This window comes from Carettochelys insculpta, chromosome 3, assembly GCF_033958435.1.
Source record: "Carettochelys insculpta isolate YL-2023 chromosome 3, ASM3395843v1, whole genome shotgun sequence".
NCBI classification, from domain to species: Eukaryota; Metazoa; Chordata; order Testudines; family Carettochelyidae; genus Carettochelys; species Carettochelys insculpta.
This window is the reverse complement of record NC_134139.1, coordinates 36,900,974-36,918,442: the sequence shown is the minus strand read 5'-3', so window position 1 is coordinate 36,918,442 and position 17,469 is coordinate 36,900,974. Positions and strand designations below refer to the sequence as shown.

At 45.4% G+C, this 17,469-nt stretch overlaps 1 protein-coding gene across 3 annotated transcripts in view; it reads left to right on the top strand.

The window, feature by feature from the left end:
* Positions 1-17,469, top strand: part of LRPPRC (leucine rich pentatricopeptide repeat containing) — a 160,854-nt gene that overhangs the window by 5,363 nt on the left and 138,022 nt on the right. For 2 of the 3 annotated variants that reach the window (XM_074989616.1, XM_074989615.1), the window contains exon 2: positions 13,136-13,332. The exons of the other annotated variant lie outside the window; for it this stretch is intronic. In XM_074989616.1, coding sequence (XP_074845717.1) covers positions 13,136-13,332 — 197 coding nt within the window. The remainder of the gene's footprint in view (positions 1-13,135; positions 13,333-17,469) is intronic. 3 annotated transcript variants of the gene reach the window in all.

Here is a 17,469-nt window from a genome sequence, read left to right as displayed (position 1 = left end):
AGATGTCTGGCAGATCCCTGTTGTTCCCAAAGCCTGTTTAATCAAGGTCCGTAAAATCCTAAGTCATCCTCCCCTTCCCCCAAAAGACACGTAAAGGGCTTACCAACCACTGGAGCCACTACTCCCTCCTCCCTGCAGGAATGGGGCACATGTGGCAGAGTGCATTCAGGTATGGCCCCACCTCTTGTGGGAGAAGTGTGTGGCAGTAGCAGCTACTGTAGCCATGTGGTGGGCTCTGGAAGTTCCAGTCCTGTGGTGTGGGAACAATTCCCTTGAGCTATGCAGCCCTGGGACAGCTCCAGTGCAAGTGGCACTGGGCTCTGACTCCTTCGGCAGCCGGTGAGTAGTTGGCATTTTTTGCCCAGGTGGGGACTGGGGTTGGAGGAGCCTGGCAGGGAAAAGTCTGTTAACCCTCTGATTTAATGGACTTTGGGTTTAACAGACATGCCTTCCCCCCATTAGTTTGTTAAATCGAGAGTTTACTGTATGGTGGTTATACTGTAGTATAGACCAGTGGTTCGCAACCTTTTCAGTAACACAGCATACTTGAATGAGACAAACAATTCCAGGGCAAAGCCACTTTTTTCAGCTGAACTTATTGCTCATAAATGTCACATTTACTTAAATTTACTATGGTTATGGTCTTACAAGAGAGGTTTGCTTGATTACTTGTGGGAAGAGGGGAGAAGGCAGCTCCAGGAAGCAGGCTCCCCTCCCTGCCAGCCCATTGGGGCGTGGCATTTAAACTGCATCCCAACTCCAACAGGAATCTGCCTTCCTTGCCTCCCCATTTGCAACAGTAGAAATGGGGGCAGGATCCCCACCAGCTTGTTTGGGCTGGGAAGCTGCATTTCAGCTGCCTGCTGGTGCAAACGAGCTCTTGCAGAGCCAGCATTCCCTTCACAGCAGTTCTGTTGGTGTGGAGTAGTCAGTTTTCCCCTGCATTAGCTCTTTGCAGAGCTGCTGCAAGGGGGAATTGATGAACCCTCTGCTAGATGGGACTTGACAGCTTTGCTGCTTGAGTCCCAGCTGATGCGGGTTTGTCATTCCTATCCCGTTCCTCCGACCACCGCCCTGTGGTGGCTCTGCAAAAAGCCCTGGAGATGGGAAAATGACATTTCATGGCGCACTTGAACAGTTTTCAGGGCGTATGAGTGTGTGTCAGCATGCTAATGGCTTCCTGATTCCAAAGATTTAACGCTCTAATACAGGGATGGGGAAACTTTTTATGGGTGGGGCCATTGACCCACAGGAAAGTCAGTCTAGGCCACACACAAGCAAAGAGCAAACAACCAACCACCCCTCACTTCTCATATGTCCACTGCAGGAGAAGCAATAAAAAACACAATAATGTGCCATTCTCCAGTCCCGCAGAAGGATATTGACACTTCGGGCTTCAGACCATTAGCCTGGAGATTTGCTACAGGCTAGAACTGGGTCATGGGCCATAGGTTCCTCACCCCTGCTCTAATAGCTTCACATATGCCTTGACCAGGAGTGGCAACAGAGCGGAATCTTGTGAGACCATGTGATAAGAATGTAAAAGAAAGATGCATAATTATGCAAAAAGAATGAAACGTGCCACTGAAACCATCCTTTTCCAGCAGACCTTGTCAGTGTAAGTAGTGGCTCATGAGTTCTTGTCAAACTGGTGATAAACATAATGAAATCACTGTGCCTACATGACCTTGCCTTTGGCCAGGGCAGAGGGATAGCTCAGGGGCTTGATGATTGGCCTGCTAAACCTGGGCATGTGAGTTTGATCCTCGTGTGGACCATTGAGGAATCTGGGCCAAACAAACTTTTTTTTTTTTTTTAAAAAATCCTCCTCGGGGATGGTGATAGGCTCTCCTGAGAGTGCAGGGAACTGGACTCAATGGCCTCTCAAAGTCTCTTTCAGTTCTATGAGAGAGGTGTTTCTCCATATAACATAACAATAATAATAATTTCCTGACAGAGGAAAGATACTGTTGCAGTCTGCTTTCTGTGCTATACAACTGCAACAGCCTCACTTTAACTTTTTTAATGATCTTTTCCTTAAACCATGTCTTAAAATCTGTAAGCAAGTGCCTAGTAGGGTTGGTGATCAGGGTTCTGTAAAACAAAATCTAGAAAGGTTTATCACAGTAGGACGGTCAATGAGATTACCAAGATGGTGTTATTGGGATGGAGTTCTTGAAGGGCATAATCAGTGATCACTTTAGTGTTGACACTCAAAAGGGGCATTAACCAGTGATAAAGGAATCAAGTTTTCCTGGTGCTGTGGTGTTTAGGGTTTCCAGCTGACATCAAGATGGTCCAAGCAGCTTACTCCATTCCTTGTATGAAACAGCAAACATTGCTGGTAGTGCAGTTTTCATTTCAGTGTTACTTGAATGGCTAGAGACTTGGATCAACTGTACACACCATTTTGGAGGCTGATTATGCTTCTGCATGCTCTCATTGCATTGGATTCATTGTTCTGTTTCCATCAGAAATGACTGGAGACTAGATTTACCTCAGGATGTGAACTAAGCAAGTACAAGGAAAGAAACAATTTCACATTTAGTGTTTAGCAAATAAATTGAGATTCTTTTCCTCAGCCAATACACACAAAATGCCACTATTGGCAAAGCACGTGGTGGTGGTGGTGGTGGTGGTTTTTTCTCTCTTTTTGTCATTTGTGCTGCGAGGTGGTCATTTTGTGTTTGCAGTGCTCACAGGAAGGTTTCAATTTCAATTGTTGTCTCTGGATGCAACTATTATATGTATATACATTTCCATATTCTTGATGGATATTGTCTGTAAATTTTATCTATGGTTGAAAGTGAATACCAACAGTAACTGACTACTGGATTTCATGTTGATAAGATTGCCACTTGTAGCATAGTCCAGGAAATTTTTGTTCTGACTGAGGTATATACTCAGCACTTTCGATTTAATTGTACTCGTGAACCTTTTGACTAACACTAGTAATTCCTGCAATGTGAAGGGATCCAGTATCTGTTTTTCTGTAATTAATTAAAAATGTCAATGTGCACTGGCAGAATGACTACAACTCTTAGTGCAGGCATGTATGCTAATTCCATTAGCTTTATTTCTTTGTAAAGAAAAAGTGCTGTTAATTTACAAGTTTTTTTTTATAAAGCTTGATGAGAGTGGGTATGTGAAATGTTAACCAGTAAGCAGATGCTTGTCAGTAACATTTTTCAGTTAATGGTTAAACTCTGTAGACAGGACCAGGGTCCTGGCTTCAGGGACCTCATCTAAAATGGGATGTGTGTGGGAGTAAATGTTTAACTGATAGAATTTTAACAGGGACGCAATTAATTTTTTAAATGCTACTTATATCCCAGGATGAGAGATTTTTTTTGAATGGCAGTTGCTATTTTTTATGTGAGACAGAAAGGAAACAATGCTAGGCCTAAACTTAGAGAGCAGGACATGGTGTTTATTGATGATGAGAGAAGAGTTGTGCATTTTAGCTGAAAAATGGAGAATAACAGGTTCCTGATGGAACAGTTTTGAAAACCTGTTCCAAGTATATGTGACAGCAGGAGAGAGGAATGCAGCCAAAACTGAACAACAGAGAGGCCAAGAGAGCAATAAAGAAGAGGGGACTAAACCCCCAACCCCAAATAAAGCGGGGAGGGGGAACAAATAGGGGAAATGAAAGCAAACATTAGACAAACTGCAGAGGGATTTTCAGAGCAGACTAAGAATCTCCTGTATTGTTATATTAAGAGACAGAACTATTACAGGATTCAGAGGATGGGAGTGGTTATATACTCAGAATTGTGGGAAAAGACTTTGGCAAAAGCAGTTGGTGCCACAGTCATAATTCAAGCTATTGGAGCATAACTGCCTTCCACCTTCAGATAACGTGACTGAAGGATTGTGTACACTAATGCACATATTTTATTCTGTAGAGCTGTTATGAGAACTATAGAAAAAAATAGAATAATAATGCGTCTGAAAAGCTCAAGCTGAGTAAGTTGCACTTTAACCTGTCAACATTATCAAATCTAGGGCAAACATGTCCCTGTCACACACCTAACAGTATTTTAAATATTTGAAATAAATGTAGTACATGCTTTCAGAAATACTGCATCCCGCTCTCTCTGCAGGTATAGTATAAACCGATGAATCAAGAGACAGGTTTTAGGTCCACAAAAAAACCATTTAACCCTCATAACTTCTTTTTTTGTAATGCAAATATATTCTTTTTTGGGAGAACTTAAAATCACACTATAAAAAGCACTTATGGTTCTAAGTCCTATAATGCAAAAGTACCAAATCTTAGGAATCCCTTGTAAGTGACAGATCTCTGTGTCTGGATGGCATTTAGAAGTTTTTTTTTTTTTAAATATCTTGTTCAGGACCTTTATTCTGTTATGTCCTTAAATGGGGAAAATTGGCTAGTTCTGGTTTGGAGGTCAGCATAACAGTATGGACAAGCAGTGGGAAATCTACAAAACCATAAAATGTACTGATTAGGTTTAATTAATCTCATAAAAATACTAGCAAAATAGCTATCTCTAGGTCAGTCACTGACCAGTTCACACATATCAAACTGCCTATGTATGAACACAAATTGTAAGAGGTGAACAACTTATATTACATTCAACTAAAGAATAAAAGTAGCCTGCTAGCATTAGATGCAAGATAATTTTGATTTTACTGGAGAAACTTATTCAGACATCAGTGTATCGCTTGCTCTTAGCTGTCCTTTCCTTCATCATGTACCCTTTTTTTTTTTTTTTAATAGAAACTTTGTTCTTTTAAAGGGATAACAATGTCCTTTGTCACTTTCGGGATAACTGAACAGAACTGCTAGTAACTTTGAAATATTTTTTTTTTCTTGGAGTTTAAAGCATCACAGTCGTTATATTTATAAATAATATAAAATTGCTCTCTTTGCGGACAGTACTCTGCCTTACATCAGTAGAATACAAACTTCCGTGAAGGGGCATGTCTCTAGGGTGTGGAGGGGTGGGAAGCCTATCCTAATTCCAATAGAACCACTGATGCCCTAATTAGAGATGTTGAAATGTGAAATTCAGACTGATTTTATTGGCATTAGGTACTGTGATTTATAATGAAAGTTGGATGGATGTGAAGGAAGTAGAGCTATTAGCTGATTAAATATCATGGTTAATCATGATTGGCAGTTTTAGTCACACTGTTAATAAAATACTATTTGTTAAATTTTTTTGGATGTACTCTACATTTGCAAATACTGATTTAAGTTGCAACACAGTACAAAGTGCATAGTGCTTATTTTATGTTTTATTGCAAATATTTTCACTGTATAAAAGATGAAAGAAATGGTATTTTTCAGTTTACCTCATGCAAGTACTGTAATACAATCTCTTTATCATTTGCATGGCATTTTTGTAGTCAGCGTTGCCAGATATGAATTTTTAGCATATTCCCCTGCATTCTTTGACCACCATGCCAGAGGACATGCTTCCATGCTGATGATGAATTCTGCTTGATAACAAATAAAAGCACTGCAGGATGATGCACACTTTGTTTCATCAGCTGAGTCAGATTTTGCCAACAGAAGGATGATTTTCTTTTTTGGGTGGCTTGGGTTGTATTGTTTCTACATCGGTCTTTCTCTTCCAAGATTTCTGACAGCATGTTCCATGCCACATCCTGCTCAGATTTTGGAAGGCCCTTGGAATTTTTAAACCTTGGGTTGAGTTCTATAATTATGTTTGTAAACCTTCTTTATATTTTATCAAATCTGTGGTGAATGTGTTATTAATTGAATAGCACATACTGGGTCATCATGCAAGACTTACATAATACAAAATATATGGCAGAATACAGGGAAAAAAAAAGAGCAGGAAACATACAGTGCTTCCCTCCCCCCAAGAATTCAGTCACTAATGAAATTAATTCATTTTTTTTTTTTAAATGAGCGTTGTCCACGTGGAGGCATGTCCTCTGTAACGGTGACCAAAGAAAGAACAGGTGTAAGAATGGTGAGCGTATCTGCCATAAAAATACCCTGCAACAGTGCCACATGAACACCTCTTCTCACTTTCAGGTGATGTGAATATGAAGTGGGCAGCATTATTTCCCTTAAATGTAAACAACATGTTTGTGTTAGCAACTGTTGTGTTGTGTTGAGCAAGAAGTGGGACTGAGTGGATTTGTTGATTCTAACGTTTTGCATTGTTTTGTTGTTGAGTGCAGTTATATCACAAAAACAAACTAGCATTTGTAAGTTGCACTTCTACAATGATGAAATGATGCTACAGTATGTGTATGAAAGGAATTGAACTGTACTCTTTCTGATGCAAATATTTGTTACAAAAATGCGAGGACTGTATATTTTGTATTCTGTATTGTAATTGAAATCAGTATATATTTCAAAATATGTGGAAAAAATCCAAAAATACTTAAAATTAAATTAGAATTCTACCATTAACAGTGTGATTACTAATGTATTCACAATTAGTTTTTATTAACTTAAAACAAATTAAGTCAATTACTTGGGCTCACTGCAATTAATACACAGTCCTAGAAGAAAGGTTTAATAAGAATTTATAATTGCTGTACTAAGCTTTTCTCTGTAGTGAGTTGCTTTATAACATAGTGAATTCTAACTTTTTTTTTTAATCTAGGATAACATTTGACGCATGCTAATTCTTGTGTAACTGTATGGGTTTTTTTTCTATTTATCTGAAATGCAGTAGGATTCTTTTTAAAACAACATACTCAACCGAATGTTGGATATGTTAGAATCAAACCATTTACCTCAAATAAAACAAATCTTCTACTGATTAAAATGTTCAAATCTGCATAGTTCTAAATTGACTTATTAAGGTCTGAACATGTATGTCAACAGAGACTCTGTTTTTAAAAAAAAAAAAAATTTAAGCTTGTGTATTACCTGCTTTCTTCTTGACAGACGTGGTGTCGGGCGATCACTCTAGTCTAGCCCTATTGTCAACAGATTGTGGACAGAAACCAAAGCAGATAGAAAAACGGTTTGCTCTGTCGACAGAGAGCAGCCAGATTGCCTGTCTATGCTCTCAACAGAATGCCCTCCAGAACCCCTTCAGACAGGGTTGCATGGCTGGCCATACCTTCTGGGAGCCCCAGCGAGGTGTGCCCTTAAAGGGTGCCAATGCCTGTTCCCTGCCCATGCTCTGGTGTGCCTACCTCTGCGAGGGACAGCACAGCTGCTACAGCAGGGCTTTGATACTTGCTGAGAGGGACACAGTGCTTTCCAGCTAGCCATAGTGCGAGAGGAGCGCTCTGGCTTTTACTGACCCCACCCAGAGGTGGTTCAGCATCTGCTGAACCTCATCATGGCAGTCCTGTTCTTCCTCAGGGAGGACAAGCTTGGCACCGCCTTTGAGGAACATGCTGTTGCTGCCACACAGGCTCACTTGCACTCACTACCACCCCTCACCGGGTACGCAGGAAGATCTGGAGGCACAGCAACAGTTCTGACTGGTTGGGACTAAGTGGTCATGGGACAGTGAGACGACCAGCAGTGGCTCTATAACTTCCACATGTAGAAGAACACCTTTCTTGGAGCTCTGTGCCTGGCTCAGCCCTGCCCTCCCAAGACAGGACACCTGGCCGCGGCCTGCCATCCCTGTGTAGAAGCAGTTCACCATTGCCCTGTGGAAGTTCTCCACCTCCGACAGCTCCATGGGGAACCATTTTAGTATGGGGAAGTCCACTGTCTTGGTCCTCCTCGTGGAGGTAAGGCACTCTTGGGCTGCAGGCCTTGTGCGGAGGGATGGGGTGTGTCCCACCCAAGGGGGATTCTCTTAGACCAGGGTCGGGGCTGCAAAGGGTAGAGTGGGGGAGAAGCCCCATCCACAGGGCACTGTGCTGTCCCACCCTCACACAGCCCTGCTGCCGGGGTGGTGGTCTCCACGGAGTGCCTGTAGAGCTCAGGGGAAGGGACGGGATGGGAGCGTGGACTCCCTCCCTCAGTTCTTGATGTGTGTTTGGTCTCCTCCATTTGCAGGATGCCTTTCGACAGCCATCAACACGCTCCTGCTGTGGAGGGTTGTCTGTCGGGCAGGCATGGATGTGGTCGTGGCTGGATTTCCCCAACTGCTTTGGGGCTATCAATGGGATTCATATCTCAATCTGTGCTTCAGACCACAGTTCGGCAAAGTACATCAACTGCAAGGAATATTTCTCCATTGTGCTGCAGGCCCTGATCGACCACTGTGGGCACTTTGTAGACATTTAAGTCGGGTGGTTGTGCCGGACACGACACGCAGGTGTTGTGCAACTCCAGCCTGTGCTTGAGGATGGCGGCGGGGGGGCACATTCATCAACCACCAGGAGCTGCTGGTCAGGGATGGTCACATGACACTGCATTGTGAAGGATGCGGCTCATGCCGGGGCTTGTGAAATCCTACGCTGAACAGCTGGACCCAAGCCAGGAACTTTTTAATGCCTGACTCAACCAGGCCTGGATGCAGGCCGAGTGCACTTTTCTCCGCACTTTCCTGGATGTGGGGGAGCACAATATAACCCAAGTTGTGGCCATCTGTTTTGCCCTCCACAGTATAGTGGAGGGGAAGGAGGAGGCCTTCCTCCTGAGGTGTGGGGGCAGAAGCCAGGTGCAGCTCTGATTTGCCAAGCCTATCAGGGTGGGCTGCGGATCTGTGAGACCTTGAGGGAGAGCTGCTCCTGCGGCCCCCAATGATCATCCCCAGGACACCCCGCACAGTAACCTTGGGCCTGCAGCCTTACCCTGTTCCTGCCACTATCCCACCCCGACCCCTGCACAATAATCACAGATGCAGGGGTGGTGGTTAAATAACTTTTCAATTTAACAAAGAGAAGCATTTTGAAAATGAACAGTGTAAGAACAGACTATGTACAAACAGTGAATTATATACAGTGGTGGGGCTTGGGAGAGGGGTTGGAAGGGATAAGAACTTGGATGGGGGGGCTTGGGACGGTGTGGGTGGGACCTCCGTCTATGGAGCCCGCAGGGGGGAGTAGGACTCGGAGTGGCATTGGCCTCCGGATCCCCTCCTGCCGTGGATTCGGGGCCCCTGTTGAATCCAGGAGCACAGGGAGGTATGTAGGAGATACGGCTGCAGTGGGGTTGTGCTTGGTATCTGGGGAGCAGGGGGCAGGCCTGGTGGGGGTGGGCGTGACCCTCAGCCATTGCCAAAACTCCAGGAAACCTTGGGGAATGGCCGGCAAGAGAAGGGGTGTGGGGTGGTGTTAGCGGTGGCAGCCACAGGCCAGATGCCAGTGTCGAAATGGGACATCAGTTGATCCCAAGGCTGTGATTGTCACTCTTGGTTGTCCCGCAGTCACCGCTCCAGGAGGTCAGTCACCCTCTAGAGGGTGGCAGCGTGGGACCTCTGGAGGTTATCATTTGGTCCAGGCCCAGTTGAACCTCTGGGGGGGAGGAAGAGACCCTCCTGGAACTCAAAACGAAACGGAGGAATGTGCCCGCATATGCCTGGCTATCCAGTCCTATCCCAGGACTGGAGTGAGCTGGCCCCAAGACAGCATCTGGGCAAGCTTCAACCCCCACCAGGAGGGCAGGCCTGCTTACTTGTTAAGAGTATGGTCACTCATTATATAAAGCTTATTTAAAGTAGTGTGTCAGATTTTCAAGGTGCATTCTAAGTTACTAGTGCATAGCATTTTCCTTCTATTTTTTGTGTCCTTATGTATGCATAGCTATGGAAAAGAGCTTGGGGTAGGGGTAGGAAAAAAAGAGTTTTAATTGTTGTCTGACAGATAGGTCACTGATAAATTAGCTGCCTGGACAGAAAACTCAGCTCCTAGCATAATTAGTCACTTTTAGGGTTGGAATAACAACAAGAAAGCTTTATTATGCTATTCCTTTTTCTGACTCTAAAAATATATTTCTCCCAAACATGATTGATTTTTAGCATTTAAATCAGTGAAATCTGTATATAGTCACAGGATACCCCCACTTTTTTGTTTCAGAGCAATTGATTTAAAATATTTCTTTTGACTCTACGCAAGTGTCATGACTAAGCTGATGCCAATTCATACAGTACTAGCTGCTTTGTGGCCCCCATCAGCTGCATAAAACTGTGCTGTCTGGCGCTAGAAAGTCAATTTTCAGAGCTCTACTGCCCTAACATTGCTAAATTTAAAATTTTGTGTGTGGATTTGAAAGAGAGCACTTTTATGGTATTAAATCAGTCTGCCTGTTTGAGGAGAAAATAAAGGGGGGGCTTGGCAGAAGGGCACTTGGGATTACTCAAAGAGAGATTTTACACTATCCCCCTTCTGGCTGGAATTTAGCTTGAAAAATGATGCTTGCGTTGCACACATACCTGGTGGAAATGAATTGTCCCCCACGCTTCAAGCATTGTTTACAGTCAGGTTGGCCATCCTGTCTTTTTCAGGTTTCCATTAAGACCCCTATGGAAAGATACATCAGAAAAGATATTGAGGTAAAAGAGACAAAGCAGCTAGAGATTCAAGTTCCTGGTATCCCAGCCTGCCCAATTATGTAGTAGTTGTTGCAGGATTTAGAGGGAAGGGGAGTATCCAGAATCTGTGCTCTCTGTACAGGGGATACAAAGGAGGATGATCTGGACTAATCTGTATAGTTGCAAGAAAGACCTGAGCAGGTAATAAATGTCATGGTTTCAGCTATTTAAATCTACATTTCATGGTTGTGTAATTGTGGGGAACGTGACCCAAAAAGGGTGTGGGTGTGGGCAGGGCAAAGGAGTTTAATAGTACTGTCCTTTCTTGTATTCTGCTGCTAGCGGTGGTACTTCCTTCAGAACTAGGCGCGTGGACAGTGGTGGCTGCTGGCTGGTAGCCTAGCTCTGAAGGCAGAGCTGCCAGCAGTAGCAGTGCAGACATAAGGGTGGCATGATATAGTATTGCCATCCTGATTTCCTCACTGTTGCAGATGGTGTGACCAACAGCCACCACTTTCTGGCTGCTCTGCTAGGGAGGCAGTGCAGCATTAAGGTTGGCAGTACAGCAACCCTTCTAAAATAAAATTGTGACAACTCCCCCAACCCCTGCAACTCCCCTTTGGTTCAGGACTCCCAATTTCAGACATCCTGGTTTTCCCTGTGAAATCAGTCTATAGTAGGGTTGCGATATTTGTGAGGGTAAATGTTGAGAACCGTCACAAATGTTGAATTTCGCAAATATCATTTTGCCCACAGCCCTGAGATGGAAGCCAAAGGCAGCCCTGACCCTGGCCATTCCAACTGCCTACAGAGTTGGTAGAGCTTGAAGAGCTGCACTCAGGGGTCCCCTATACTCTTCCCCCTGAAGGAACTTCTCAGCAGACCAGCAATTGAAGCACTAGTCGTACTCACTCTTCAACTCCTTGCACACTTCCCCCACACTGTTTGTGACAGCGCCGCAGGCTTGGGATATGAGCGTGCCTCATGCTGTCCCTGCTGCTCACTCGCAAGGATGGCGTTCCCAACAGCTGTGTTTCCTTGGCACACCAGCACATGAAGTGCAATGGCACATGTTCACAGATCTGAGTCTCCAGATCCAGAAGTGTTTGCGTTGTGGGTAGGGGAAAGAAATTTCGTGTGGGCTCTGTGCTTTGGCTGCTACATTGGGGGTGCATCCTTAGGAGGAGCCTCGCATGGGGGTGGCCATTCCTTAAGAAGCTGCTTCACACAGGCTGCTTCAGGAGGGAGTGACGGCAGGCAGGGGCTTCAGCGGACCCAGGATGGAGGGAGCCGGGTGTGACACCTTCCTCTCCTGATACCACACAGGGGAGGCTGGAGTCCACGAATCATTTGATTTGCAAATGTCGCAACTTTGCTGTAGTCTAGAGTACAAGCACACACAAGTCCAGATTTAATGGTTCATGGTGTGTTTTTCGTGGCTGTGAATGTGGTTGGGCCCTAAGTATTATTTTAGGCTTTTCTACACTTGAAAGTTAGTGTGAATGAAGGTAGAACTGTGAATTTAGAGTGCAGCAGTTATTCCAGATTAAGTCCGTGTGGACTTTCTGATTCTAGAACAAGAATTTATAATAATTAAGAAATTTTTATGTACAATTTTTTGTAGTTGTCCTATTTTCCTAGTCCTTAGTGTTGTACAAATATCTCTCAAAAATTAAATACATTTTATTTATAAAGTAGCTGTTGTGTGTTTAAAGCAGAGCATAGTAAGTCTTTTAAATCCCTTTATCTTTCATGTAATAGTGTAATTTTATAAACTGGAAAAAAATATCTTCCAAGTTTACAGATCTTTACTTGTTCAGCCCCTTCTGTACTTTTAAGGCTGAAATACAGATTGTTAGTAGCTACTTAATTTATTGCTTATCAGAAGTGTTGTCCACAACGCTCATGGGGAAATCACATTCCTTGCTTCAAAAGTTGTTCTACAAAAATACCAGCAAATTTATGTGGTGCTGCTCAGGTCCTTAGGTCAATAATGTATATGTGTGCTTTGAAAACAAAAGGGAAATATGTGTTTCATTTAAACGATTGTATGTTTAAAAACCTTGCATGATCCTCCACACCCTCCTACCCCCTGCCCTGAGCCTCTCCTCATTTCAACCCTGATTTCTGCACCCTACAGCCCTCTGCCCTGAGCCTCTCACATACCAGACCTTTGCTCTGATTCCTGAGCCCCTGCTCATCCCCCAACTGCTGCTGTTCAGCTTCCTGTCTCTGTGAGGGAGCAACAGCAGAGTGCACAGCTTGCGTGCCCTGTCCTCCCCAGCCAGAATGAAGAATGCAGCAAACTGCGTGTTTCCTTCCCTGACACTGAGGAAGGGGAACAGCAAACAACAAACCTGGGGGTAGGGGAGCTTCAGCCCCCACCATTCCTCAACACAACCAAGAATCTACTCATACCTTGCTTTGTTATGATAAGAGGAAGCTGTATACCTAGTATGGTGGTCCTAGCTCTTCTAGTTTAGGAGTTCTTGAACAGAAAGATGGATTTACAGACACACTCAAGCATAGAGTAAGCTACTTGAACCATTTTTAGGCAAAGCTGTAATCAATTTAGTTGGACACCTCAAATAAACAGACATCTGACAATATGGTACATTTACACAGTTATATGCATTTTTTAGATATGTCCCTTTCTCCTGAAACATTTCAGTAGTCTGAATTGTTTGCATTGGTTTAAATTGCCATTGACATAACTAGCTTTTGTTTTTGTTCAGCACACATCCGATCTACCAGGCAAGGCTCTTTGCAGTTGCACCTCATCAGAAGGGGGAAGTTCAAGAAGAACCTGTTATGGGTATTCAAAATAAGCAGTTTGACTGGGCTCTAAATAAACTGGATAGCTCAGTCAGAAGAACTGGCCGTATTACTAGAGACCTTCTACTAAGGATCTTCCATGCTGTGCAAAACACAGGTAAAGCTGCTGCTTATTTAATGCGAAGTCAACATTTCATTTGAAAGTTTTTGCCTAACCAAAGGTAACCTAAATGAAACTAATTTGATTTTGTTTTTTGCACTTTACTAAACTTACTATTCACCTCAGTTCATATGTTACCAGGAAAATGCAGTTGTTTAACCTTGTTCATGTGTGTATAAGTGAAGAGTAACCATGATAACTCAGCAGATCTACACTCTTCTCTTATTGTGGTAGAGAAGGGTTGCAGAAAAATCCGGTGCTAGTTCAAGCATGCTTTTATAATTTAAATAGTTGTCTGTACAATTTTATGTACATACATGCTCTCTTTCCCTTTGCTGAACATCATTTCTTACTGTCATATCTAATATGGGTTATAAAAACAGAACAAGGAAAGACAGACAGAATCCTCTGTACAGCACATGTAAAAATTGTGGCTATAAGGAATGACTCCATCTTCAAGAGGATGGTTATTACCAGTGCCTTTTAAAAAAAAAAAAAAAAAAAAAAAAAAAAAAGGGGGGGGGGGGGGGGCCGGGCGGGGAAGCTGGTCCTCCAACAACTTTTCACCCCTTCTTTTCCCCAGCTGATCCCCTGGCTGGGGCTGTTGAGGTACCGGTACTCAGTACCAGCAAGTACCAGCTCCCAAAAAGCACTGGTTATTACTGAAGATGAACTGCAAAGGAAAAACAGAAAACTGAAAACATTCCTCAATTCCAATGTAACTAGATTATTTAATTGGTGAGCATTCCAGACAAGTTAATTTTCAAGTTTTCTTCATCCTCTTTTTCCCAAAAGTCTCCTGACACTGTCTTGGTTGCCAAAGAGAGCTAGAAAACATGATTCTCTGAGATAACAGATCCATGATTTACAAGGAGAGATGGCTTTGTATGTCACACAGGTGATATGTGTTCAGATACTTAGGAAGAATCCAGGAAGTCGAAAATTTTCACTTGATGGTATTGGGCAGGGACTGTGGGTTTACTGATTTCACTGTTGTAAGCTCCCAGAGGAAGTTTTTTGCATAGATTTGCAGGTAACTGCTAACATATCTTGAGGCTCATTTCTTCCATTCTCTCATTAATTCTTCTTTGCCATCTTTTAAGTAATTTTTTTTTTGGGTCTGAGTTTCAATTTTCTGTTTTCTCTGGGTGCCACCTCTGTCCTTAAAAATTGAATGTTATTGCAGTAATTAAGTGACTGAGGCCAGCTGAGGAATGATTCCTTTCAGTTCTGTGAAGAACTATTGGTTTCTATAGGGCCCAGTCCTACTCTCAATTGAAGTCAATTCAGAATTCTTCTTGAACAGGATCTAGACTATTATTCAGACCAGGTTAGGATGAGGGACAGCCTTATCACAGAATCATACGGCTGGAAGGGACCTCAGGAGGTCATCTAGTCCAGCCCCCTGCTTCAAGCAGGATCAACCCCTACTAAGTCATCCCAGCCGGGACTTAAAAACCTCAAGGGATGGAGAATCCACCACCTCTCTAGGCAACGCATTCCAATGCTTCACCACCCGCCTGGTGAAGTAGTTTTTCCTAATATCTAACCTACACCTCTCCCTCTTCAACTTCAGACCATTCCTCCTTGTTCTGCCATCTGACACCACTGAGAACAGTTTCTCAACCTCCTTTTTAGAGCTCCCCTTCAGGAAGTTGAAGGCTTCTATTAAATCACCCCGAAGTGTTCTTTTCTGTAAACTGAACAAGCCCAAATCCCTCAGCCTATCCTCATAGGTCTTGTGCTCCAGACCCTTAATCATTTTTGTTGCCCTTTGCTGAACCTGCTCCAGCAAGTCCACATCCTTTTTATACTGGGGGGCCCAAAACTGGACACAGTATTCCAGATGTGGCCTCACCAGTGCCGAATAAAGAGGAATAACTACTTCCCTAGATCTGCTCGAAATGCTCCTCCTAATGCACCCCAGTATGCCGTCAGCTTTCTTGGCTACAAGGACACATTGTTTACCCATATCCAGCCTTTCATCCACCATAACCCCTAGGTCCCTTTCCATCGTACTGCTGCTGAGCCAGTCGGTCCCCAGCCTGTAACAATGTTTGGGATTCTTCTGCCCCAGGTGCCGGACTCTACACTTCTCCTTATTGAACCGCATCAGATTTCTTTTGATTTCAAGAAGGACCTTCCTCACTAGAAGAGTATTGTTTTTCAGCCAGGGTTTATGTATGATCTCAATGACAAGTTGTACATTTTTGATCTTTGGTTATACATCTGAACAGATCAATTACAGATATCAAACTCAGGGTTTTAGTTGGGTTATGGAAGTACGTTCCCTATTGTTAATATATTGTAAGCTTTCATTTTTCATTCTGTAACTTCTGAGTTACGCCTTGGCTACGTCTACACTAGCACACTACATCGAAGTAGCCTATTTCAAAGTAAGAACATCGAAATAGGCTACTTCGACGCGTATCGTCTACATGTCCTCCAGGGCTGGTGCTGTCGACGTTCAACGTTGAAGTAGCAACGGAGAAAGTCGAAAGGAGCAGCCCTGGAAGGAAATGTGGAGCGTCCACACACACAAGCACTCTCTTTCGAAATAAGGGGCCAGGAAAGCTTGCGGACCAGGTCACAGGCTGGACTAGCCCTTCCGGGGCAACAGCAAGCCGCTCCCTTAAAGGGCCCCTCCCAGACACACCCAGCCTGCACAGTGTGTGGTCTGCAGAGCAGTAGCCACTCTCTTGCAGACCAAGTCACAGCAGATATGGACACCCAGCAGCAGCAGGAAGAGGAGGCCCTCCAGATAGTCATCCAGGGGGCAAGCGCCCTGCTAGGTGCTGCCCAGGAGGCCGCCCAGTGGTTCCTGCTAGAGGAGCCCTCCCTGGAGGCAGATGGGGATGGCCCTGACCACTGGGCTCCTCTCTTCCTCCCACACCGGCTGCTCCCCTGCCTCTGGCTCTACCCCACCAGCTCCGAGTGGTGGGAACAGCTTGTCATGCAGGAGTGGGACGACGATATGTAGCTCCGGAACTTCCGCATTTGCCGGCGGACCTTTCTCGAGCTCTGCCAGTGCCTCACCCCAGCACTGAGGCACCACAACACCCGGATGCGGCGCACGCTCCCCATCGAATGGAGGGTCGCAATAGCCGTCTGGAAGCTGGCCACTCCAGACAGCTATCGCTCTGTGGGACACCAGTTTGGAGTGGGAAAGGCCACAGTCAGGGCTGTTGTCATGGAGGTGAGGCCTGGGCATGCACCCCCTGGGGGGTAGGGGGGCCGGGTGTGGGGCTGGGGAGGGAGAGGCTGGGCCGATGGGGTGCTCAGGAGGGGGACCTGGGGGAAGGGCCCTGTGGCACCCTGCACAGCCTCATGGGCGCCTGTGTTCCCTCCCCACAGCTGGTCCATGTGCTTAACGCCATGTTGCTCCAGAGGGTCATCCGACTCGGGGATCTGGATGCAGCCGTCTCCGGATTTGTCTCCATGGGGTTCCTGAACTGCTTCGAGGCCCTGGATGGGACCCACATCCCCATCCGCACCCCGGACCACAGCGGAGGAAGATACATAGACCGCAGGGGCTACCACTCCATGGTCTTGCGGGCCATGGTGAACAGTCGGGGCCGCTTCCAGGACGTGTACATGGGCTGGCCCGACTGCACACACGATGCCCGTGTTTTTAGGAACTCAGGCCTGTGCTGCCGGCTGGAGGCGGGGACCTACACCCCCCCAGAGGGAGATTGCTCTGGGGGACACCACCGTGCCCCTCTGCCTCGTGGCGGACACGGCCTACCCCCTCCAGCCCTGGCTCATGCGCTCATACACCAGCCACCTCAATGCCAGCCAGGAGTGGTTCAATGCCCACCTGAACCATGCCTGCCAGGTGGTGGAGAGGACATTCGGCCGTCTGAAGGGCTGCTGACGGTGCCTCCTTGCCCAGCTGGACGTCAGCCTCCAAAACATACCCCAGGTTGTGGGCGCGTGCTGCACACTCCACAACATCGGTGAGAGCAAGGGGGAGGCTTTCGTCCAGGGGTGGGTGGTCGACGCCGGCACAGGCTTCCCCCACCCAGCCCGCTGCTGCACCCAGCCACCAGGCCCACCATGAAGGGGTACGGGTCCGCGAGGCCCTGCGGGCCCACTTGAATCAGGGAACCCCTGAGCACCTCCCATGCCTTCCCC